Source organism: Excalfactoria chinensis, chromosome 11, assembly GCF_039878825.1.
Source record: "Excalfactoria chinensis isolate bCotChi1 chromosome 11, bCotChi1.hap2, whole genome shotgun sequence".
Lineage (NCBI taxonomy): Eukaryota > Metazoa > Chordata > Aves > Galliformes > Phasianidae > Excalfactoria > Excalfactoria chinensis.
Genome location: NC_092835.1, coordinates 10,818,687 through 10,845,000, shown reverse-complemented (window position 1 = coordinate 10,845,000; position 26,314 = coordinate 10,818,687). Strand labels below are relative to the sequence as shown.

General features: G+C 42.3%; 1 protein-coding gene across 2 annotated transcripts in view; it reads left to right on the top strand.

The window, feature by feature from the left end:
* Window positions 1-8,688, top strand: part of URI1 (URI1 prefoldin like chaperone) — a 39,457-nt gene extending 30,769 nt beyond the window's left edge. For both annotated transcript variants that reach the window (XM_072346348.1, XM_072346349.1), the window contains 5 exons: window positions 1,774-1,954; window positions 2,528-2,795; window positions 3,429-3,577; window positions 5,233-5,491; window positions 7,651-8,688. In XM_072346348.1, the coding sequence (XP_072202449.1) occupies window positions 1,774-1,954; window positions 2,528-2,795; window positions 3,429-3,577; window positions 5,233-5,491; window positions 7,651-7,839 (1,046 nt within the window). In that variant the 3' untranslated portion in view covers window positions 7,840-8,688. The remainder of the gene's footprint in view (window positions 1-1,773; window positions 1,955-2,527; window positions 2,796-3,428; window positions 3,578-5,232; window positions 5,492-7,650) is intronic.
* Window positions 8,689-26,314: the final 17,626 nt, after the last annotated feature.

Here is a 26,314-nt window from a genome sequence, read left to right as displayed (position 1 = left end):
TATTACTGATTCTGTTCTATGGGATTCAGCTTTCTTAGTTAGCGTATGAAGTTACTGGTAGCACTTTGTAGTAACAACAGTGAATGAGCACAGTGTGTATTGGAGCAGCAACTGGATATCTCTGTTGTCTTTGAGCTCTGACCTGGTTTCCTAACTGGCAGAATTTTTGTCAGAATTAGAAGGGAAAAGTACTGGTGTGCCAAAGCACAGTGATCAGGAAGCCATGCAGTTACCTTAGTGGTTGAATCAGTGGTTAGGGTTGAAGTAGAGCAGAAAGAAACTGGGAAGGCACAACCTGAATATCAAGTTGAAATAGATTGTTAAATAACTCTTCCAAATTTTATTTGTTAATTTTGTAATTATACCATATGTAATTTTGCAAGCCAGACTGATTATTCAGCTTATCTCAATTTATATTTAAATCTTAATGGAATACATTTCAGCCTTTTCTTAATGACACATTGAAAAATGCTGTCCTTTGGAAGAGTAGCAGTCACGCTTTCCAACATGACTTACAGTCACCTGTTTGCTTTCTCGTGTTGCTATTGAATTCATATTTATCTCAGGATTAAAGTACAAATGGACATAATTGAATAAGGATATCTTTAAACTGCGAGTTCCAAAAATTAATCAAGGCCACATAATTGGTTAATAAAAAGATATGTTAACATTTTAAGGATGCTGAATCATGAAGACACGATATTACTGTTCATGAGAAGTAAAAACAGTGTTCCATAAAGACCCACAGAGAGATGATGTTGGGCATATGTGGCAGTGGCAGAAGAGGAAGGTTTGGCTCTCCTGAATGGGGGTTGGAAGCTGATAATGTACAGGAGGCAGTAGAGAATGCTCTCCAAACCTGCCTGGGACCAGACAGGGGAGCAGGCTGTGCCCCAGGAACAGGGGAGATTCAGGAAGCAGTGCTGTCCTTCAGACAGACAACACTAAAGCATTGGTGTCTTCAGGCTGTTTGATCCCTACATGCTAGACGGTATGCAAACAGGAGGAAGTATTCCCCATCCTCAGCATGTGCATGGTTTGTCCAGGTAACAAAGCTTTTAAGTGCCCTCAAAAACTTGTCTGTGACTATTGTTTACTCACAGGAATGTGTCTCAGGTCGCTTCTGAGGCTTTAAGGTGGCTTAAATACATTATTTTAGAAAGATAAACTTTTGTGCAGCTTTCAAAGCAGGCCTCCTTCACTAAAAGAAATCATTTGTACTGACTATATTTTGATCAGATTACTCTGGAGATCATTGGTGATGATCTTCCTTATAAATAATAAAATAAAGCAACCCAAAGCAAAAGAGACTTTAAATATATGACTGTCCAAAATGAACAAGGTTTGTTTTCTCAGTTAAAAAAAAGTGCTATTAATGGGGATATGAGCAAATGTCACATTGACATGCTGTTATCTATCAGATCAAATCAAGGCGTGAGAGGTAAAAAAAACACACCAAAAAACACACACACAAGCACCATCTGAACAACAGTGTAATAAAAATGTCATAGGATCAGTGTCTCCTGCTTTGTAAATAAACATCTGTGCTTTGCCTTGGTATTTCTATAACATCCGGAGACTATTATCCTGTGACGGTGCTCTGGTTCATTGGTGGTGTCACTTAAACAGTTAAACAATAATTTGAAATGGAAAATGTTCTACCCATATTCCTTTGTGTTTTGTTTTTTCTGAATTGCTTTTATTATTTATTTGTTCATTTATTCTTTGTGTCAATTGTATTAGTAATTGCATTTTTTTGTGTGCGTTACACAGGCAAATACAGAACAGCTCACAAACCTCATTCAAAACCAAAAGTATCGGATGCTTTTGAGGTAGATTTTCTGGCAAATGGAAAGGACACAAAATCAGTGGGCCGCTTTCAATCGGAGGAGGAGCTGTGGGCCCGCTTGGAAGAGCTTGAGAGACAAGAAGAGATACTCGGTGAACTTGACAGGTATAGCAGTGCATTCAGGTTTGGAGTTGAGAAAGCTACAAGATGTGTTTGTGCACAGAAGATCTGTTTGTAAGCGCAAATAGGTGACCAGAAAGATGTGATTAAAATTGTAGTAGGTGGGAGATGGGTGGAACATGAACAAAGCATGTACTGTAAGGCCAAAGGTGCTGGAATTTGCCTCCGTGCAACTGTTCCCATCCAGCACTACAGGATTTTTTTTTTCTTTGAGAAGGTAGAAGAGCGGGAAGTAAAATCCATTTCCCACAGGCTAAAAAAATGCTTTGTTTACAGTGTGGGAGTTAAACGTTCAATGTTTAATGACATCCTGAGATCTGTTCTCTTCCTAAAGCAATGCATATGTCATTAGCCAGAATGTCACATTTTTAGATTGTCCAGTTGATATGGAAAGGATTTGGACATTTTTACTGAGTTTGAATGAAGTTCCACAGTCTTGCTGAAAATGCAGTACCTGGGAAAAGAGAAGTAAAGGCTTGTTGGCTGTTTTGTATGTCTGTGTCTCTTGAGAGTAAGAATTGCCTTACTTGATTCACTGAAATGTTTCTTGTTTCATAGGATGCCTGAAACAGTTGAGGCAAATGGAGAAGATACAACCTCCTCAGAAGAGGAAAAAGAGGATAAGAGGACGGATCTCAATGGAACATACAGAGTAGAAGACTGTATTACTCAGGGCAACTTCCGGAAAGAAGTAACAAATTCAGACTTGTTTGTCCGCCATGTTAATGGCTCTACGTATTACCACAGTGATGATGAAGATGATACAGACGTCGGAGACAGCTCAGTTCCAACTATTTTTTTCTCTCATACTGTTGAACCTAAAAGGGTTTGTACATAAATATTTGTTTCTCTGTAAAGAGACTTTGTAAAACATGTATGCCATATGTGTTATCTAAAAATGAACACTTAATGTTATGTAGATATGGTAGAGAGGTAACTGTAGATAGAATTTATTTAGATGGGTTTCAGCCTTTAAAAAACACCATTTAAATTCGATAGTTTCAATTGTGGAATTAAAAGTCATCTTAAAATGTAAACCTCGCTGCACTGATTTCAGGCAGATCTAAAATGTAGTATCCTGTGTATAAGTTTTTAAAATGACTTAACATGAATCCAATTATTGAACAACTCAAGCATATTGTCATAGGCTGTATGCAAAACCCATGCACGTAAGTGCAGAGAATATCTTTATCCTAGTGCAAGTGGTAAGAAGTAAACAGTTTTACTGTGAACGTTACTGTTTGTGCATTTATTTAACTTTCCTCTGCCTTGTAATCCTCAACTGCTTGCAAAGGAGGGTGTCAGAACTCATAGAATCATAGAATTGCCCAGGTTGAAAAAGACCTTGAAGGTCATCAAGTCTAACCGCAACCTAACCAAACTACCCTAATTCAGTTGATCTTCAGCCTGATGATTGTTGATCTTATGGTCTAGACCATCATTTGTGTTCAATTTTCAGGTAAGAATAAACACGGGCAAAAATACTACTTTGAAATTCAGTGAAAAGAAAGAAGAGGCCAAGCGTAAAAGAAAGAACAGCAATGGCAATGGCCATGGCCATGCAGCTCCAGAACTGCCTAACATCAAAACCCCAGCAGACATTTACCGGTATGTAATTTATGGTATTGACGTGAGCTTTCCTCTTAGCAGAACTTCTCTTTTCATTTCTGTGCACCTATAGCATGACAGTGAGCCTACTGTCTCCTGTAAAAATACAGCTGGAACTGAATTTACTACTTAGGAATGAAAGCTTGTGGCTTCTGTGTGGTTGCAATGCTTCTGTATCCACGAAGCATTTTTTAGCTTGAATTCTCTTTTCAGCTATCAGTTTTTTCACTTTGGAGCTTTTGAAAGTTACTCCAATTTGCCAGTACATATCATCTGTGCAAAGTAATATAGCAGTTTGTTATGTGTTATCAATTCCTTGTCGTTTGCTTCAGTGATTGTTCTCAAATGTAACCGACCAGGTCTGTCACTTCCTTTACTGCTCTCATTCCACCTAATAAGCATTGCTTTTTATTTCTTCCTTCCAGTATCTTCACATTGCACTTTGGTCTTTTGTTTGCATGGTTTCTCTTGTGTTCTTCATGCCTAACTTCAGTCCACTGCTGGTTGTCTTTAAAAAAACAAACACCACAAAAACACAAATTCTCAGCAGTCAAAATGTACACTTAGAGAGCTCTACAAATAACAGTGAGCTTAGACTGTGTGAAGCCTAAACAAAGATTAAGGGAGAATTAAAGCAGGTATTGAGGTCTTTAAGAATGAACACAGATACCTGTGAGTTGGCTGAATAAGTGTCTGTGAAGGTCACATGGTGTTTTTGTGTCAGGCACTTAAGTATCTTAAAAAATAATATATTAAAAAAGTGGCACAAAGTATAAGAAGTTAAAAACTCATCCAATAATAACTGGGGCTCAAGAGGAGGTAGAGGATTCTTCTGTGGTGCTCTGCCTCAGCTCTGCAAAGGAGCTGTATTTTCTGAAGAAGCAAGCAAGTGTTCCCAAGTGTATGTGCTGAAAAAAGTTGTTAAGAATCAAGTAAAACCCTTAAGACTCATCCAGTCATTGGGCTCCCCCTTCATGAGCTTGATAAAATTGGCTGTCTTCTAATGCCGCTTGTTCGGCTCCACCCACCCTTGACTTCTTCAAGTCATAGAGATGGAGTATAAACCATACGATGAGGTCTCTCTATCAGTTACAGTCTGTTAGCACTTGAAAAGTGTCCTCATGTTGATCTGATCTTAAAAGCTGATTTTTTTTTTTTTATTTTTTAATGGAAAGCAGAAGATTAGGGCACTTGTCAAGAAAAAGCTTCATGCATTCCATGTGCGACTGAATGTTTCAAGTATTTGTTTCTATATTCTACGCGACAAGGACTTCATTCTGGAAACTATCATTCTGACCTTCTGCTTCTCTTTACAAACACAGCCCTGGAAATTGCTTAGTTTACCTTTTTTTTCAACTTTTTCTAACCCACGCTACTTGGTTTTCTTGTAATGCTTTTTGAGGAGCTATATGTTCTCTGCTGAACAGTATACCAACTCAATGCTCCAATAACAGGCATAGCAGTGTTTGCTCTGCAGAACTGGTTCTTGTACGTTGGTAAATAAAATGCCTCCAAAGGTAAAGTATTGTAATTCTACAGTGAAAAAGTTGGAAAAGCGCATCATAATTAATTTGTGCGAAAGACAAAGCAAGATCAGTGTAAATTTGTCATCTGATCCTGAAATGGTTTATTAAAGCTAACGTTTTCCTTTATAGAGTCTTTGTTGATGTTGTGAATGGAGAATATGTCCCTCGTAAATCAATCTTGAAGTCTCGAAGCAGAGAGAATAGTGTTTGTAGCGATACCAGTGAGAACAGTGCTGCTGAGTTTGATGACAGACGAGGAGTTCAGAGGAGCATTAGCTGTGATGAAGCTACTCAGAGTGACAACAGCGAAGGCATACTGGAGGAAGAGGAGGAGGCGGGGCAGCAGCAGCTACCAAAAAAGCTTCCTCCCTCTTCAGGGACAACCGAGGTACAGTTTTTAATTAATTATTGATTGTTGGCAGGGATAAAAATGAGAAATCCAAAGAATATAGTTGCTTACGCCGACGGTTTGTTTGATTTCTTTAAAATGATATTCTAACTCCTGCCTGGTTTTGCTTCAGGAGGACGTTACCGGGTGACAGGTTTTTGTCATACGCATCCTAGAAGCAGAGGGCAGGAAATGAAGCAGTTGGCTTCCCCCTGACCTCAAACTCTCCTGTAAAGGTCCAACAAAGTAGATCTGTGCTGCTGTGCCCTTGACTTGGGCCATCCTGAAACTGTCCCTTCAGGATATACAGCTGGCTTAAAAAAATAGTAATAAAAGACAGTTTCAGCTGTGTAGTTGCGAATGGGAAGGGATGATTCTTTGTAACCCTGTGTTCTGTCAATGTTCTGCTTGTCCTATTCCATACCAGGGTCAGCAGTGATCCAAAACACCTGTTTCCACGCTTCTGGAAAGTTCAGAACTTAATCATAAAGGAAGAAGACTGTACCACATAAGGGAAATTATACAGTTGCATAGTGACTGGATGAGTGCAAGAATTAAATGTAGCTGCTTGTCTGAAATTCATGACAGAGGGATATTTATTGCTTTTATTTTGTAGAACTTATCCCCAAGCTAAGAGTCCAGTGAATTTTCAGTAGTTTCCAATACAGTGGACGGGGTCACTGGAAACACCTTTTTGAGAAGAAATGTTTTTTACAAGAAATATATTCCTCATGAAATCTATTACTTATCATTGCTTTTCATCCAAAGAGCTACAGACGAATACAGGTAGAAGAGCTGTGGTGGAAGATCCTTCTATGGAGCTAACACTTCACATTGCAAATTTGCTGGACCACATTTGCTATGTTTCCGTAAAACGTCCACATAGGCTGCTTGATGTTTCCTAGTAGTCCATATTGCGAAGGCAGCATGATTATTCTCTATAATGTAATGAGTGTATTTTCTTAATAACTGACCAAAACACTCCTGTTAACCACATGCCTTCTTAGGTGCTGTTGTTTTTCTTTTGATTATTTTTGGGGGTGTTTGAAATACATTATTTCTCCATTTCCATTTTCCTTTTTGTTTCCAATTTTGCCATGATCTTCTTAGTTTGTGTTTTGCTTGCTTTTTTTTTTGGACAATGTGCACGCTGTTAGAAGAACGTAATTGTGTGCAGGCACGGCTGTAGGCATAGGTTGGCTGCTGGAGCAGAAAACAAACAAAAAAAGAAGCTGGGTTGTTTTTTCTTTTTGCAGGTCCTGCAGGAAAAGAATGGCTGTTTTGTTTTGCTTTGTTTTTCTTGGTAACTGAGTTATGAATAAGCAAAACTAAGCGTAGTTAATAAATCTGGTGTGCATTCTTTCGTGCCCACTATGGTCATCAAACCTTGCATGTAAACTGCTTCCTTTGTCCTTAGGCATTCCCAATTTTGGGTTTTCACTCCGTAATATGATGGTCTGTTCTAAAATAGGTTTATGAGAAATAGTTCCGAGTTACTTCGTTTCAGATGTTTTCCAAGAGTCCTGGCCATTTCTTACTTAAGTAAAAATAGTCATATAAATTATCACTTTTAAACATTAAATGTTTATTGGACCTTTTGTAGAGAGAAATAGTTGGAAGCAAGTTTGCTGTTCTCTTAAGTATAAATTGCTTTGGCTGTTTTTTGATCATATTTGGTAAGGAGAAAGAAAAAACAAAATATATACTTGCCAATTTGTATGCAGTGTGTCAGCTTGATGCAATTAGAAGATATTAAGTCATAAAATATGACGTTTGATGGAAATGCTGACATACTCCAACTTTGCAAAGTCCCCATTTGTTATCCAAAATGAAACTATATATTACATCAGCTGTGTTATTTCTCGAGCGTGTGTCAGCGAGGAAGGAAATTTTTAGGTCATTTATGCGGTAGGATTTAGATTAAGTAGTACTTTTAAGACATTGTCTTTCATTCAGTCATCATTGAATGTGCTGTATTTTGGGGTTAATTACAATTTGGTTACTTATGCAAGGAACAATCGTCGATTGAAAGATATTTCTTTACTTTTGATTAAAAGGAATAACAATCCTAATCAGGCTAATATAGGGTAATGACCTTATGGGCATAGCTTCACATTTGCATTTTATTAGCTCATCTTGAGTGTTCTCTTCTGTTACAGGCATTTTCTGGAACTGTCATAGAGAAGGAGCCTTTGTCTCCCTCCTTAATACCGCACCCAGTCATTGCTCACCCTGTCCTGCCTACCATTCTGGAGCAGAAATCGGAGGAAGTTTCATCCAAAGCAGCAGAAGAAACTACAAAGAGGATATCAAAATTCAAAGCTGCCAGAATGCAACAGACTAACTAGGCCTTGCCTAGATGCTGAACTTTGAGTACTAATGTCTAGTTTCACATTTCTTGGGATGATGTAAAGCTGTATGCATTACACCTAGCTAGTTAAAAGGGTCTCCTGTGTTGATTTGGCATAGTTTATCTTTCAAACTTCTGTTGGCAACGTTTAAAAACAGTTTGGTGTTTGAACAGTTAAATATTCATCTTTTTTTGTTGATTTCCCTGTATGCTGTCAGCACCTTTGTGTATGTTTGCCTTACGATAGCAGCACTCGGGTTATTTTTCAAAAGATGTTCCTTACATACATTGTTTTTGTGTTTAGACCTAAATACAGGCAGTTCTGTGCCAGCTGTGATGTTCTGCATACCATATGGACCGTTCTAAGGAAACTTTCACATTTCAAATGGATTCACCAATTATACTGCATTACTTGCTTTAGCATTTTAAGACACACTTGTATTCCCATTGCTGTAGGTTTTGCAACTAGGTGTCTGCTAACAGTTTCTTTTCTTTTTTTTTTTTCCTTCTGTCAGACCTCTCCCATATCTCCCTGCACAGATCTATAAAACACTGGGTTCACGTGCATTGCAGGGAAGTTTCTTGGATGGAAAAGGGTATTTTGTAAAATTAAATTTTCAGTAAAAAAGCTGTGGAAGTTGTGCTCTTTCTGTTCTACTGCAATTTGGAAACGGCTGCAGGAAGGTTTTTTTGTTTCGAATGCGCATTTCTGACTTGGAGTGTTTGCAACCACATGGATGTAAAAGCAGCCCCTTCTCTTCTGCCATTGTTTTTTAACCTCCCGTTAATGAATGTCCATGGAAACTGAATGCTCTTAAGGAGAGAAGCATAAACTCAGACTATGATTACAAAACCTCCCAGTTCTTTTATATATGCAGAAAACATTGTAATTGTTTTGGGAATGGCTGGAGGCAGTCGGCACTAAGGAAGAATGTCTCTCTCCTTCAACTTGGGTTCAGAATGTAGCAGTGCCACACCACTTGGGGTACAGTTTTGTGTCTGGTTTTCTGGCCTGTGCGTGGTCCTTCCTGCCATCCCTCCTTCGTGCTGACATAACTTTTGTTGGGGCCACTCCTTGAATGATAGATAATAGGAGCTGGGTTTCAGAAACAAATTACTGATTTTCTTGTGTTGATGTGGTGGGTTTTTTGTTGTTGTTTTCAGTGGTTGTGCATGTTTGTTTGAAGCTAGTGAGTTGCCTGATCTTTCACAGCATGTTTGTGTCAGCACAGTGATGGGTGCAATGCACTGAGCAAGGACAAGATGGTGTGGAGAGATGGAGGAGCTTCCATTGATTCTGTGAGCTGATGCCATCAAACCAGAGCCTGAAAGTGAGGCAGAAAGACATACAAGGTGTAAAAGAATTTGCTCTTGCTACAGCTCTGTGATTTCAGGAACATGCAGCCTTGGAACCCCCAGTGTATGTTTCTTTATACTTGTGAGCAGGGTATAAAGATGCTTCTCAGTTCCCCTAAAATAACCAAGCCTTGTGCTTATGGTCTCCTGCTTGGCAGCAGCAATGACAGCAAGGCACAGCTCCCATCTCTTACCCACCAAAAGCAAGAGACTGGGTGGCCATAGGGTGCAGGAATGTGTAGCACTGTCTGCAGGAGGCACCTGGGGTCGGTGCCCTGCTCCTGCAGCCTGCTGGTAGGAGTTGGGGGGGAAAGGGGGGCCTGGTTTTAGGCAGCTTCTAGAATCATGTTGAAAGTGTTAATGATTAACTTGATTCATGCTCAAATGTGGATTTTTTTTATTTTTTTTCTTTTAAAGCATATTGCATTAGTACTAAAATAAGCCATCAATGCCAGTCCACCCTCTATTCACGGCTAAATATTTAAAGGAGGTTATTTATAGCTTCTTTAATGAATTCTTGGCTAAACAAAATGAAATTATGTCCTAGAAAAGTAGAAGCTATTTTGTAACCAGAACAGTGCAACTGTAAAATATAGTGCCATGAATATGTATTTTAAATAACAAGGGGTTGAGATCCAAGACTACCAGACATGGGTAATTAGAGGGAAAAAGGAGAGAAAGAAAGGGAGAGAGAAGAGAAAGAAAAAAAGACCTTTAAAAAGATTTATTTAGATATCTTCTGAAATACTTCCCACTTCTAGTCACTTGAACAGAACCAAATGCCCCTTGTCTCTATAGATCAATTTCAAATCAAAATTAATTCTTTGCTTGTTTTCTTCTTATTTTTTTTCCCCCCTCCCCTTTTTCACATCCCTGCTCACGGGGAAAAAGTGGAATAATTGCACCTTGGGTTTTAATGAATTATGGCCTCGGTTCAGGGAAGCATCCTCACTCAGGAATGCACTTTGGCATGTGTTCATGTCTCAAAGATTTTGCAGAGAAGAATGGATTTAACCACATGTTTAAAACTGAGCACATGAGTGTTTTCCCTAATAGGGAGCCTGGATGTGTCTGTGCCCTTTTTGCAGTATGTCTGATTGTCAGAGGGTTTGAGGACTGGAAAAATCCTTCCTATTCAGTCTCTTCACTTGGACCTCACCATTAGATTCACTGTGTGTCACACATAAGAAGTAGAATCATGGAATCATTCAGGTTGGAAAAGACCACTAAGGTCATTTTGTCCAACCATCCACCTATCACCAATATTGTCCTCTAAACCCTGTCCTTACACACCACATCTACACGTTCCTGGAACCTCCAGGGATGCTGATTCCACCACCTCTCTGGGCAATGCTTGCCATTCTTTCAGGGAAGACATTTTTCTTACTATGTACATCTTAGGAATGTATGAATAGCTATAGGATTTCTGTAGAACGTTTGCAAATGCTCAACAAAAAGCATAATGTGGGTAACAATCTCCCAGAGCAGCAGGAGAGCAAGTCTAAAGAACGAGAAGACCCATTTTGGCGAGGACTGAAAATTGGCTTTTTGTGCCACACAGAAGCCAGCAAGTCAACACGGGTGGCCACCAACGCATGGAGGACATGAAGCTGCCTGAAGCTCGCTGCCAAGAATCTGAGGCACGTATGGTTCTTGGTAATAAATGACTGTCAGCAGGAGTGTCTTTTCTCCCCAATGCTGGAGTTAAGTCTCACTCTAATAGTAATAACTGTACAGTCCAATTGATTGCTGGATTCCCTGGATGGCTTTTCCAGCCGCAGGAAGGGCTCCTCGTGCTGTGTGCGGTGCTGCCCGTGCTCCCAGCATAGGGCAGAGAAGGATCTGGAGTCCTGCTGCTCCGCAGAAGGATCCTCGCAGGTGCAGCAGGAGTGACGGGGCTGGGGCTGCAGGGTTTGTACTGGGGCAGCTGTGCTTGCCTGCACCGCCCCGTCCCCAGCTAACCGTATCGGTTAAGCACCGCAAGTCACCTGCTCCGTTTTCAGCCTCATTTAAAGGCAAACTAGTCGCCCTGTCTTTCTAATTGGCCACCAGCAAGCTGGGCACCTGTTCGCACGCGGCGAAGGGGCTCACGTGGGGAAGTTCCCTTGAAGCAGAGGCTGGAGAAGGCGAAGGGCAGCGGAGCCGCGTCGTGCCAGCACAGAGGTAAGCCGGCTTTGTGTGCCTTTCTCCTGTAAGACTAGTTGCACTTAGCACTTTTCATTGCTCACTTAGAGCATCTAAAGCAGCAGATTTTTGTATGTTTCAAGAGTGTCTAAAACAGCTGTTTTAGCTGTTCGTTTTAACAAAGTGATTTATGTTGCAAAAAACGAGCTGGGATTAAAAGAAATCAGATGTGTGTATTTGGTATGCAATATTTTTGTATTACAAATAGCTCCATTCTAACCCACATTAACCCCATGATATGTGAATTTTGCCAACTCCCGCTGAGTCTTTTAAATCAAATCCAGTAAATCACTCTGAGTGTTCTAATTTCTAAACAAACTAGTCTTCCAATAGAAGTACTTTAACACTGTGTTGCAAATTAGACAACCTAAGATAAATGGAACATCTTTGTTGATTATGGAGTTTAATTGATCAAAAGTGCCCGATAGAAGGTATCTGTTACAAATCCTACGGGATCACGTTTTCTCCTCTTGAGTGGCACTTCACTGGGCCTTGAAAACACACATTTATTATCCAGCAAAACCGAATTCTTTTGTTGTTGTTCACTTTGCGAAATGCAAAATCTGTCACGGATGGAATAAGTTTGTGCAGCCCTTCCTGCAGCTCTGGGTGCTGCCCGGACGGGTGTGCAGAGCGTGGTGCTGTGTGGCAGGAGCTGGGCTCAACCGGGCCGGGTGTGCAAGCAAGCCTGCGAAGCGTGCGGGTGTGCATGTGGCTGTGCACCAGGGCCCTGCTGCCGCTCTGTAATTAATTCCGCGTGCCGGTAGGTAGCAGTGCTGAGCAAAAGCAGCAACGGAAAGCTGCCAGTCAGTGATTATAATTTATTATTCATTTCTGTTATAGGTGGGGTGTGCAGACAGTTACAGTAATAATTACCAAGACTAGAGTGTTTCCTAGGCAACCGTTTTTTTTCCTTCATTCATGCTGTTGCAGAGAGTATGCCTGTAAAGCATGACATTGCTGTATTCGGAGGTTTGTTGCCCTCCTGCTGCTCCAGGTTTGAGGTTAGTTACAGCATCATAAGGTGCTCTCAAGCATAAAAAGCTCAGGCTGGGATTAAAGCACACAGGGAACACTGTCACTAAGTCTTCCCTTCTACTGTTTCACTTTTAAGTAACAAGGTTATAAAAATGCAAATGCCAGCTCGGGGTTGTTAATAACTAATATCGAAGAGATTTCCTCCAAGTTGTAAAACATGTTTTGTAAACAAACCCAGACCCGAGTGGGGCGGCTCCCTGCCTTGTACGAAGACCTGGTGGAAATAACTGTGTGCAGAAAGGGGACTTGCGGCTTGATCAAACCTTCCAGTGTTTAGCATCGTAAATCAATAGGAGCTGAGGAGAGCTGCTGGTGGTTGTTTATCCCCTCTGTGGTAATGGCTGGAGGGGAGGAGGCTCTGTGTCCTTCCTGGAGGAGCAGGAACAATCCCTGGTGTGGTGGCAGAGCAACAGAAACCACATCTATTACCCGGGCTCTATGCAGGAAGCATATTGCCCTGCCTGCTAGGCTTACTAGAGTGCGTGTTTTCAGAAACTTGGGTCAGGTGTTGTGCAAGGGTGAAAATGGCATTTTTCCATCCTCGTTCTGCAAAGCGAGGCGATTCACGATGCAACATGGCACCGGGATGTGGAATTTTTACCCACCAGCATTTTGAAGTGAGGTGCTAAAGTGTGATCTGGAAAGATGGTCATCTGCCAGCAGTGTGCTGGAGGAGCAGATTCCTGGTGGTGGTGACGAGCAGCTCAGGACAGCACCTGGCATGAGCCCTGTGAAGGCCTGCACCTGCCTTCTCCAAGGCCAGAGCTGTAGGCGAGCATCGTGCTGTGGCAGACAGCGAGCAGTGCTGTAGCACGTGCCTTCAGTGCACAAATCCCACATATTCCCTGGCCCCAGAGGGGATGTGAGGTGGGATGAGTCAGACCGTGGTGTGTTTGGGCTGTGGGCGCGGGGCCTTGTCCTTCTGAGGCTCTGAGGTACTTTGGTTCTCGTCGTTGCAAATTATTTACGCTAATTCCCTCCGATTTGGGTTTAAGTTTTAAAGAAAGCTTCGAGTTACCTCAGAATAGCTTAGCAATTATTTTAATAACTTGTATGAGCAGGAACAATACCCACAGTGTCAATTCTGGCTTTCAAAATGTTTTTTTCGGCTGTTCTGAGGAAAGGAGCAGCGAACAGTTCAACAGCTTAAATACAAGTGAGTGGATCTCCGGAGATTAATCTGTCTGGTGTTCCTCAGGTAAAGACTTCTGCACAATTTAACAAAGGAAATAATTTTCCTATTTTTATAATGCATGTCTCTCAGTGGTATAAATTACTAAAACCACGCTGCTTATCCTCAGTAATGTTATAGATGCAGATAATTTACTGTGTATCACGTTATCAGTTCATTAAAGAGATGCAATAAAATCATTATTTACTAAGAAACAGCAACCCTTGCAATATCTTGTCAGAGAAATTGGCTGATGCAAGAGGATCATATTTAAGCCTATATTCACAATAGCCCTTTAAGCATCTCATCTGTTTCCCACTTGAGTTTTGCACAGGGAGCCGCTGTCCCCACGTCCCTCTGTGTCCCTCAGCTGAGGTGTGTGGGCCCGGCCGGCCGTCGCACTGAGCAGGGTGCAGCCCCGGCCCCACCAAAAGGTTGCAAAAATATGAAGGGAGGTTGTGCGTTTCCTACCCCATCCCCCTCTTCTCCTCTGCCTAAAGATTACTCTGCATCCTAGACAAAGGAAATATTTAAACTGTTAAATCTGAACAAAGATACAGTCTGCGTATGACTTCTCTGAAGCCCTATAAAAATTCTTTAAAATTGCCTATTCACTCAAATTTACTGAGTGTAGCAAAAATGTCAAAGGCATAAAGTCAGAGAAGATTGAATAAAATAATGCAGAAAGACAGATTAGTCATGCACAGACCCACACAGCCTTTCACAGCACACAATACCACTTTTTATTACCGCTCTATCTTTACAAAGACTATGTTCAATACATAGAGGATGATACATGGTCAGTCATGTAATCTGCCTTTGATTCCAAGACTCATTTATCTGGGCCCTTTTCACAAAGACATTGATGAGAGATTTCAGTGTTTTCAGCGCATTGTTTTATTTATCATATATAATGGCTGGTGGAAAAAAATAGGAATTATGTCACAGATCCTGCATAAAGGAGTTGTATAAAAGACTCTGTGACAAACTTTGGTAAAACACATAGCAGCTCAGCTCAGACACACTCCTTTTTCCCAAACCCCATCCCTTCTCCATGGCTCTGGCAGCTGTCACCAGCCATCGAGGAGCGGCGCTGCCCCGCATATCGCCGTGCCCAGCCCTCTGCAGCCATCCTGAAAATCACCCTTTAAAATATATATATATTTTTCTCCTTTATTTTTGTTTTTTTGTTGTTGTTTTGTTTTTGCTTTTAAATTTGAGCAATATTTTAATTGTTATTTTTAGCGGATCGGGATTTATTATTTATACATTCGCGAAAGAAAAAGAGTCAGTCACAGTTTTGTATCTTGCAAATTTAATAAAGAACAGCCCTTAAGATAGAATTTCTCAGCCTGCCAGGATTGACAAAAGCCAGCTAATGCAGAAATGTCAACAGCAAACCTCATCAGCAGCCCCACCATGCCTTGCAATCAAGGGAAAGCTACAGCTTTACATAAACAATAATATATAGCTATCTAAATATCTTTCCGTGTGTGTGCAGAGGCACGGCCCGTGCAGCATGGGAGGAGGCAGGGATGCAGGACAGGGATCAGGGCTGGCTCCTGGGTGCACAGCTGGGTGGCTGCAGTGTGTCCATGGGAGCACATGGGCACCCCAGCTGTGCAGCCACATGTGGAGCACCCAGTCAGTGCTGCATGGGGAGGGGAGCAGGGTGCTGGCGGTGCCCTGAAGTGGGTGTTAGTTGTAATCCCAGCAATTTGAAAGGTGGAGCGAAGTCTCTGAGGGCGCAGGTGGAAAGGCTGAGTTTAGAGATGGTATGGGAGCAGCGTATGTCCAGCTCTGGATTCTTCCACAGGGAAGATAAATCACGGAGGTATCCTTGACAAATATAGTAGCTTCCACTCAGGGCGAGGTGTTAACCCGCACTTAAAGCCAAGGCGCTTGATTTAATGCTGTGAGCCTTCATGGCTAAGGAAAAATCTCTTGAGGAGGAAAAGCCGAGGTGGTGTCGGTGGGACGCAGAGCATTCTGCTGGGCCTCAAGGGGGGCAAACACCACAGCTGTGCTGAAGAACACTTGGTAGGGGAGAGCCCTTCACTGTTGCACCAGGAAGGTGGTGTGGGTGAGGCTCAGCTGCTGCTCCTGATGTGCCTCATGCTAAAGGAGAGCTGCTGGCTGGGGGGCACACCTGGCCATGGGGTGATGGGATGGGGTGACAGGATGGGGTGAGCTGGCCTTGTGCTGGTGCTGTGCTCGGTCCCTTTAACTGCAGGGAGTGATGGAAAGCCCAAAGCTGCCGCCCTGCGAGGTTGCTATAATATAGTGCTGTGCAGCTGCAACTTAGATCGTGAGGAAAACAAAATGGGCCGACTGAAATGGAAACTTTTGTTACTTATAATGTTAATGAAACCAGTTTATCAGGCAGTGCAGAGGAAGTGGAATATTTAGTGCCATTTAATGTCTAATCATCAGCATTTCTTTGAATAAATCACATTACATTGTCTAAAACCTGAAAAGACGAAGCTGTAATAATTTTTAATATGTTGTAGTTTCATTAAAGGGACATCCTGTTTGCCACAGCCCCCTGCATAGAGGAGGCAGTGTGCAGCACGGGTGGTTCTGACCCGGCCTTGGGCCTGCTGTGACCCACCTGACTCTGGCGTGGCCAGGAGCTGGAGGAGGTTTAAGTGTTATCACTGGGCTCCTTGGATTTGCATTCTGCTGCCACCAAGCCTTGCTGTCCGTAGCAGCGTTTCATTCCTCAGGACTGTTTTCTCATATAGCATCCCAGCTAGTGTCTCCCTGCTGGGGGTGTGCATTGCCTGGGTGTGAGAGGAGATCACTGTGTGCTCTGCACATCACCAGTGCTGCTTTCCCCTTGGCATCCCCAGCCCTGCACTCTGTGTCCCACCAAGGCCCGGCTCTCGCCCACCGGAGCCTCACCACTGCAACTTCGTAGTGAACTGCAATGGACCTATAAGTCATAATAAAGCGAAATGATGACAGTTGTCTTCAAATCCATTGATTAATGGAAATACGGGTAGCTGGACACAGACTATATGGTTATAAATGGCGCTGTCAAAATAAAATAATTATTGTATTAATAAGGAGGCTGTTGAGCGTTGGCTGCACTACCTCTAACAGAAACTTCAGCCCTCGATGTGTTTTGTGTTCCGTGATACACGGTGTGTTTTCCCTCTGAACGGCTCGGCGGCGTATGTTTTAATACAATTACTGCTTAGCACTGCGAGTCCCTCGCATCCCGGCACGCGCTGCAGCTGCAGATGGATTTTTTTATTGACTTAATACTAGTTCTAACTAGATCCCACAGATTGACTAAGCTGGTGGAGCACATACCACTTTGAGGCAGGAATGGGAGAAAAAAAAACCTAGCATATCTTATTGTACCTGAAACACTCTATGATATGTACTAAATATTATGACTACTGCGAGCCCTGCAATAATTGATTCACCCACACAGCCATTTAGTCTGTGAGCTGTTCGTTTTACAAATTCTACAATCTTTTAGAAATTCTTTCAGTGAAGAAGATTGCTGCCTGGCCTCAGATTCATTATGGTGATTGAATCCTCTTCAATAGAGAACTGTTTAAAGAGAGCACATCCCTGTGTGTCTCACTCAGAGTGAAGGCACATAGGTTAAAAGCTTGTCTGGGTGGCATAATTCACTGCTGCTGTGCCAAACAATCACATCTTATTGTGACCTTCATAAGATACAAAAAGGCAACAGTATGGAGCTAGTCTTTTTTTTTTTTAATTTATTTTTTTATTTTTTTTTTAAACCACAGCACAATTTTAGCTACCCAACATCTGAAGCTACCAGAATCCCTAATTAAATAACCAATTAATAATGTAGAATAGAAAGAGCTATTTCTTTTTTTTTTTTTTTTTTTTTCCAGACACAAAATCATAATTAATCAGAGTACAAAAAAGCTGCCTGTCTTTATATCAGGAAAATATAGACTAGGTATTTAAATATTCTAGCACACCTGAACCTTGGCCATCCGTCATTGTTATGACTTAAAACATCTCAGGCTAAATTAGGTTTTGTTTGTATAGAGCAGTGAAAGTCAGATGGCTTGAATGACAAAATTAGAACATGCTCAAATCACTGAAACAAAACTGCATAAAAGGAAAGATGTGCAGGAGGAGTGTTGCTCGTGTTAAGCTGAAATCCTTCTTTGTGGGGTTTTTTTTTCTCCTCAAATTATTGTTTGCAACAATAGCAAATGGAGAGCAGCTCCAGGAGCTCGATTGGTGTTCTTTATATACATACCTTTTGGCACGTTTATATATTAAAAGAGATAATATTGTTGTGTATGGTTGAAGCATAACCTCTGTTATTCCTACTTAGTCAAGGAAATGCCATAACAATGGGTATTTTTCAAGGAGGAATATCTGTGAAACACAAGTCATTTTGTGTAGCACACAAAGGTCATGTTTACCAGGAATATAGTTACATCCTTTTACATGCAAAAGTTGAGGCTTCTTCCATTTGGAACTTTGTGGTACGTCTTGGTACATTTAATCAAACAGATTTTAATAACAATTTGGAGGGGTTTGGTTGTGTGGGCTTTGTGCTTTAACCCAAAGCAGGTGTGTATCTGTAGCGTATGGGCATAGAGGAGCACAGCCTGGGCAGCCCCATGGCTGCAGGGCCAGCCCCACAGGTGGCAGATAGCAGCAGTGTTAGGTGGGGATTGCTATAGCTGGGCCAAGTCCTGCAGCCCTTAATTGAGCCTCCCTCTCCTGACCTCAAGGGGAGATTTGCTCAATTAAGGGCTGCAGCGTTTGGCCCTTTGTAATTGTTTCCGAGGCATAATTGATGAGAGGCTATTAATGGGTTCCAAGCTGGAGAAGTGTTTAACTTTGCGGTTCTTGAATCTGTCTTGTTTTAAGCGTGTAGTGGGCCTTGTAACACCTGATTTTAGGAGAAAGTAGTTCTGTAAATATGTGAGGCAAGTGCCTAGCTGACCTTTAGGAGCCTGGATGTACAGATACATGCATGCACACCTGCGTAATGTGTAGGGTGCATAGAAATGAGGAGCTTCTCTTAACCTGAAGCTGTAGAGAGCAGGAAATCCTGTCCATCTCTTTGTAATTCAACATCTTTCCACGCGGGATCTCTGTCCATATAAAATTCATTATTATCCTAGTAATAAATAATTTCTGGTGACAGTCAGACTATATGACTTTGTGCAGCATTTGGGTTTTTTTTATTGGTAAAACAGCTATGAATCAACATACATGAACACAATAACAATGTACCAAGTATATGTATTAGAGTTCAGACTTTGTCAATAGGGCATTACATCGATCCGTTCTCTTTGGTGTTATTTGCAGTGCTGCAATGAGCACCTTGCCAGAGATGCAAACTTGGGTAAATTGCCTGAAAAAAATACTGCTGTTGGCCTGGTTCCTGAAGGGCCCTGGGCTGGTGTCTGGGGCTGCGAGTTGCTGTGGTAGGGTGGTGGAAACAGCACGACAGCAGTGTCCCAAAGCTGTCTTATATCATCTAACTTGCAGGCAGAGGAGTTGAGGGAGGCTTGAGACACGGGGCATCCTTAGCTGCACAAAAGCCAATCAAATAAAATGATCAGTAATTAATAATATATGTATATATATATTTTAAATTGCTTCATGTGATGTTTTTTTGTCTGAGCACATGAATAGGTAGGAGGGAAGTGGTCTCATGGGACTGGTTCCCATCTCATAGCTGTGGCCACGTAGCCGCTGAGCTGATCTACCACATGTAAAGCTTTGAATGTGGTTTTATAGAAATAATAGCCAAAGGAATAATTGAGAAATGGCCCAAAATGCCACATAGCTTCACCTAACATAGATTGTACCAGACGAACCTGATATCTTGCTTTGATAAGATCATTGATTTTCTCGATAAAAGAAATGAAGTAGATCTCATCTCTTGCAGTAAAATATTTGATACGGTGCCACATGGGAAATTATTAAGACAAGTACCTGAACAGCAAGGCCATGGAGACACAAGGCTGACTTACACTGAAAGGTGATGCACTGGGCCAGGGACAAACCACCAGCATGTCTGAGGATGAGGGATGTGCTGCTGGACCTTGCTCCCTGCACAGAGCGGGGGCAATCATGAATGGAGGGGAAAATGAGTGGGGCATGTGGGGAATGGGCTGCCACCTATTGCTAATGGGACTGGGGAAGGCTTGGTGGAGACCAAAGGTCCTGAGTGATTTCACACCTGGAGGAGATAAAGGGCTTTAAAATGTTGCTTGTGGAAAACTTTGGAGAAAACCTTTTTTTTTTTTAATGTCTTTCTTATCCAGCAAAGTTTCCTGATACTGCTCAGCTCTGGTTTTCATCTTCCTTGTTCCCTTTTATTTCAACTGAATCACCTGTTGCTCTTCTGCTTCCTCCTTATGGAAGAGAAGCAGCCTGTGATGGCAGTGCAGGGTGCTCGAGAGGGGCAGTAGTCAAGTGAAGGGACGAATGGAGCCAGCCACCCTTGCTCTGAATTCCTGACATTTTCTCTACAGAGAAACAAAGAGCTGTCACTCACTCCTGCGCAGAGAATGCAAAAGAAGGAAACTCAGCAGCAGCTAAAGAAATGAATACAAATAAACATGCACATGCATTCCCTGTGCACAGGTACCTGAAAGGGCTCAAGGCACAGAGTGTGCCCCAGATCCACACTGTCCTACACAGAATGGGCTCTGTAGACCAACCTGTGTGGACAGCATTGGACTATTCACTGCCTCCCTACCCTGCCCAGGCCACAGAACAGCACAGGGTGATGAGGGCATGCCGTGGGGAGCTGCAGTGAGCCAATGGGTTGTGTTCCTTGTTCCTCTGGGGCCACCCCACCATGGGTACAGATGTGCTGGGAGTCCGGGCTCTGCAGGCAAGCAAAAGAAACCACTTGGTTTAAACTGGGATGAGACATGATTGCAGCCCAGCTACAAAAACTCCCAGGCCAGAAACCAGAGGAGTTAGGCACGTTTCTGAGCGGAGCCCATTGAGAATAGGCGGATGGTATATAAATAGCGGTTCTCTGTGGTTTTGGTGCCTTGATCTGCAAGTATTTCTGTGTTAAAAACAGTAAGAACAAGACATCTGAAAATTAGGATTCGATGTCAAACTGTCAATACCCACAAGCATGCAGCCTTTCATTAAAATCTGTTTGACGTTTTTGTTATGCGCAGGGAGCCAAAAAGATGCCAAAAGGATGTGATATTTGTGATCACATCCTCCTGCTAATATAAGACACTGCAAAGGCGATTGTATTAAAACATTCCTTGCAAAGGGGCTGAGCAGTTAGAGGAAAAGAAGTGAAAAAGGGACTTTAGCACAGTGTGGGAATCCTGGCTGTCCTTCTTGGCAAGGCAGTGGCCAGTAGCCCCTTTAACTCTTTGTAGTTAACTGGAATGGTAAGCAACTGGTAATTTCAGTTTTCCACAGAGGTTTTCAACCCCCCCAAATGTGCAAAATTAAATCATTTGGGGAAAATCGTGTAATGATCATGTCACATGACCTGGGCAGAAGAGATATTATTTTGTCACCACAATGTGAGTAAATTATCTTACTGGCAACTCGCTTAAAGGTCATGGAGATCATCTGATGTATGAGATGGAAATTTCTCATGGCAAAACAATATTGACAGCTTATCAAGCAGGGAGGAAAGTACAATGATATAATAGAGTGCAAGGTAAGATAACACTTGCTACCGACGGTAGAAAATATGACATGGCATTTCAATTTTAAGGTTATAGGCAGAATGATATGGTGTGGATGCTTAGATGCATAACAGGGCAACTTGCCTGTGAATAGGCTAAAATGAGTGCAATATTGTAGCTGAGCATACAGGTATATAATATTTATTGCATATTAAACATAATACACAAAGTAAGGGATGGACAGTGGTGCCAAAGGGAAGGAGGAAGGCAGGTGCTTGCATGGGTGGCTTCTCATTGCACCTCTCGCCTGCTCAGTGCAGTTGCTTCAGTGAGTCAGTGGATCCATGTGGCATTGCCCTTACTTTGCTGTGCTTGTTCGGTATTTGTAGGTGTTCTGTCCCTTTTCTTTGGTTTTACTCCTGGTCACACTTATCTCTCTCTTTTGTAGCTGCAGTGCAGGGTAGAAAGTGGAACAACCAGGAACCTGCACAGAATTTACAGATAACATCATCTACATTCACACCTAAATTACAGATTTGACTTTAAACTGCCCACTAAAGTTTTCACATCTTCGTTTCAGTGCTGAATTATAACGGTGGCTGAAAACGAAAATCACGAGAGAAGAGGAATAATTCTGAGAATCTGATGGATCAAGAGTGGTCATGCCCTTTGTTAAACGTGTTTGAGTAGCACATCCTGCCATTTCTGCCAGGACTTAAAGGATCCGACTATGTGTGGCTCACTCCTCTCCTCCAATTAGAGCTTAAGTATCTGAGGGAACTCATGTCACCTTGCATGTGAAATCAGCAAAGCCACTGCCCTGGCTGCCAAGCAGAAAACTGGAGAGGCATTTGCTAGCTTGGAGAAACAAATATCCTGCCTGCCCATAGCAGATTGCCTGGGAGGCCACACTGCACCGACCCAGGGGGCTGTGTTATTTCCTTTAAATCATAGCATCAAAAAGTCAGAGGAGATAAATCCCTTCAGAGCAGGGATCTCTGCAGGAGCTGGTGCTTCTCTATGTAGTCTTATTTGGGTCACTCAGGATATTTCAGGGTATGACGTTCAGCAGCCTATGAATGGGCAACATGATCCCATTGATGTATTCACCCACTGGTAGTTTTCCAGCTTGTAACTCAAATGGTAGATATACTTTTTTTCATAATCAATAATGGAGAAAGTTATTGTTCACCTGCGTAGAAGACCCTCTTCCTATTACTGAGTGGACGCTTGAAACATCATATTTTTTGGCATGGGGGTTTCTAAGGGACTGAGACTTTGCAACCCACCATGGCTTATTGGTCCCCAGCTCTGACTGTCACCAGCCTCAGTGGTCCACAGGTTGTGCTGGAGGGATGCAGTTCAGCCTGTGGCATCACAAGAACAAGAGACTTTGGCTGAGTCACACGTGGAAATAGAAATCAAAGAACAGGGCTGGGTTGTCACAGAGTTTTGCAGCTGTTTGGGTGGTAGATCCTGGGTGTATGGGAAACTGGTAATCACAGCCTGAACCTCTGATTAATCAGCTGAGGCAAGTGTCGGGTCAGCTGTGGGAGCACAGGTGAGAGTGATGTAGCTGTGCTCCCAGAAGGGATGGAGCTTGACTCCACCTCCTCCAGACCTCATTTAAGGGCTGACCACCACTAGGGCAGCATCTCTTGGAGATTGCCTCAGAATTTCCAGTGAAGGCATCCATATTGGTGAGTTTTTCCTCATAAATAACCTTTTGAATGTCTGTTACCATCTTTGTATCGTTCCACCTTACACTTGGAATTTTGGAGGTTTTCATTTCTTAAAGGAAAAAACATTACCAGAGAGATTTCTTCCCCAGGTAGTTACTTGTAAATGAGCTATAAAATATTCTCTATCATTTATAATGTCTTCAGGGAAAATCAACCAGATCAACAAAATCAACTAGACTGGTTTTCCTGCAGTGGCTGTTCTGCAGGGCTTGGTTTGGTTGGCAGAGTTTCACTATTCTTGAGTTTGTCTTTGAGTTTTTGGCTCCACCTTAGCTGGGGCTGGGAGAGGAGCAGTTGGCCTTTTGCAGTGGAAGATAAAAAAGGGCTCGTATAGTGCGCTTCCTTGACCGTGGTGAAATGAGATTTGAATTGAAGATGGTTGCTCTTGGCTTTGGAATGTTCCTGTCAGTCTAAAAGCACAGTGGACTTCTCAATGAGGAAAACAGTCTCACGTGTTTGGTTTCATCTTTTTTTTCCTACGTTATTATGATTTTTTTTCTTGTTTTATATATTTATTTACAAGACTTACACAGCTCCAATTTCTACCAAGCGAGTTTGTACCCCAACAGAGAGACTGCATGCAAATATAGGCAGTGATATGTTCTGAAGATCTCCTCTGCTCAAAACTTAATTGAAGACTTGGGCAGGGGTAGCTGTCCTTACAGGTTTCCAGTATTGCATCTTCAGGAGTCAACTTGCTGGGAGCAATGCACTCATTTGTGTAAGGAAAAAGATCCCTTAATGTGCTATTAAATTAAACAATGTCACTGCTATTGCAGTAGAGCTGAGCGAATAATCCATAATGAATAATTTATTCAACAAATTTAGCTGCTTTCTCTGCTCACAGACTATCTGGAGACAGATCACAATTCCCTCCAATTTACTTATTATTTGAAATTACTGATGGATAGCTTTGTAATTAAAAAAACAACTCTGTGTCTTGATCACAAACAACTGCGGGTGTCTGATCTTCGTTAGTCAAGGTATGCGGGTTGATTGTGATGGGTCAGATAAATCACATGATATTGTTTCTGCCTGCTCATTGGATAAGCCTACGAGCATGTCTTGCATGAAAACACAACAAATTCTGTCTCTGCATGCAATTTTGAAATTTGTCTTGTGCAAACATTTGCCCAGTAAAACTTGATTGCTCAAAAGTGTGCAGAAAGCAAATCTCGGGGGGAAATCAACGTGGCTGCAGTAAATTCATTTCAAAATGTGAATGGATATTCACAGTCTTTGGGGTTTGGTTTTGTTTTTTTGAAGCTCCCACCCATCCCTACATGACAACATCCATCAAATGTATCAGAAATACCTCCCACTTATTGAAGGTTACCATTTTGTTTTGTTTTCTGCCCAGAAGGTCGTAGAGTGAGAAGGAATCTTTGGTTGTGGTATCATAAGCACTTCAGCTTAAATTCACGATGAACTGCAGAGCTGCATCTTATACTTGTTTATCTTGGAAGGATATTCCAGTATCTCTCTGTTCTGATGGCTAGAAACCTTTTTAGTTGTGAATGTCCCACGTACTCATGGCTAGGATAAGCCTATACTCACTGGCTGCTGAGCCTCCATCCGTTGTCCTGGAGCAGTCCTATACAATGTGTGTCTGTCTGCTCCTCTGCCCTGTGTGCTCTCCTGGCACAGCAGAGCTGGCTGCCACTGCTCTTCCAGAACCCCTGTTAAAAATCCACCTGCAACGTACTGCACTTCCCACCTTCTTTGCTGGCACCTCCTCTTTCTTCATCACTTCTTTGCTCTGGTGAGGTGATCCCACAGCAGCAGTGGGATCCTCCCCTTAAGCCTTCTGCCCCCTTTCCCAGCACTGATGTTACATTTACGAGTGCCCCAACCCTAACCCAGTCTTTGAAGATGACTGAGCTTAAATGGGCAACGCATTTTTTTGTTCTTCCTAATGCTTTTCTAATACTAAGGAAGACATCAAGAAATGGGGATGTCTTTGTGAAGGCATGTGTAATTGTCTCAGAACTGAGGTGTAAAGATGGTGTTTGTGCAGGAGGGAATGGGCTGATCAACTGATCTTCAAGCCCTGTTTCAGTACTTCACTCCTCCCAAAAGAGAAGATGTCTTTGTTTTTGTGAGCTCAGCTGGGTTAGATCACCAAGATCCTTCCCTCATCTTTTGCAATATTATACATATTGGCATCATCTTGAAGTAGGAAAGTTCATGTGGCAGCTTTTGTGTTTCTCCACAAGGAGCTGAGCATGAATAACAATTAATAGTGCACAGGCACTGTTTCAGGTATTCACACCCTATTAAATCAGAGAGCAACTCCAGGGAGAAATACCACTCATTGGCTGGGAGAGTAGTGCTTAGTGACGACAAAAAGCACTTCAAGCTGAAATGTGGTAAGATGGGTCAGGGAAGGCTCTTCTTTCTAAAGAGGGATCTTGTTGTATATTCGATGCTGAGGAGGAAGAATGTACCTATTCAGAAGGGACCTGCAGAGGGAGTGATGCTGATGCTAATTGTGCCCCATCCATGTCCATCCCCTTGGGGCCTGTGCACCCCTGACATTTCAGCCTCCATGTGGCATGTGGAGGTTTCACACCACGACTTGTTGCAGCACAACCCAGGAACAGTGAAACTTCAGGAGTTTTATTTAAAATTTGCAGAAAAATAGCAGTGGCATTGGGAAGATGGGGAGGCACCATCGGTACAGGGCCAAAGGAAAAGCAGAGAATAGCTCTTGTTTATTTTTGCAGAGCTTTTGTTAGCATAGGAAGGAATGAAGCCTTATTAGAAAGGTTTTAATGTGGATCGCTGGAGCTGGGGGAGCCTGGGCAGCATACAGGGGAAGTGGTGGTCTCCTCTCCGCCCACACCGTGTGCCCAGCACTGGCAGTACTGAGAGCTCTGGTTGAGGAGTGATGGGAAAAGCCTCTGGGTGATGGAGATGTGAACTGAGGACATTTTAATATTTTTCTCATAGAAAGCGGCATTAGTTAATTTTACCCTCTATCCTCGATTGCTTATAAACACAAAATGAAAGCAGCATAATTCTTTGGAGCCCGTTGCAGGCTTTTTTAAAAATGACCTCTTCACCTGTAATTACAAATAAAAGATTATTGAGCCAAATGGGATATATTAGTAAGAACATCAGTGATATAATTTTGATCACAGTGAATGAAATAGTTGGTAAAATTCATTTAACAGCCTTTAAATCACTGGCTCCTGCGTTATTTACTTCTGAAGGCATAACTCACAGCTTCTTCTCTGGTGTATTCCCACAGTATGTATTTATCTCACCTTCTCACTTGAAGCCTATGTAAGAAATAGATCTCTCGCTGTCAGCTCTCTTTTCCTCTTCATCCCCTGAGCCCACGCT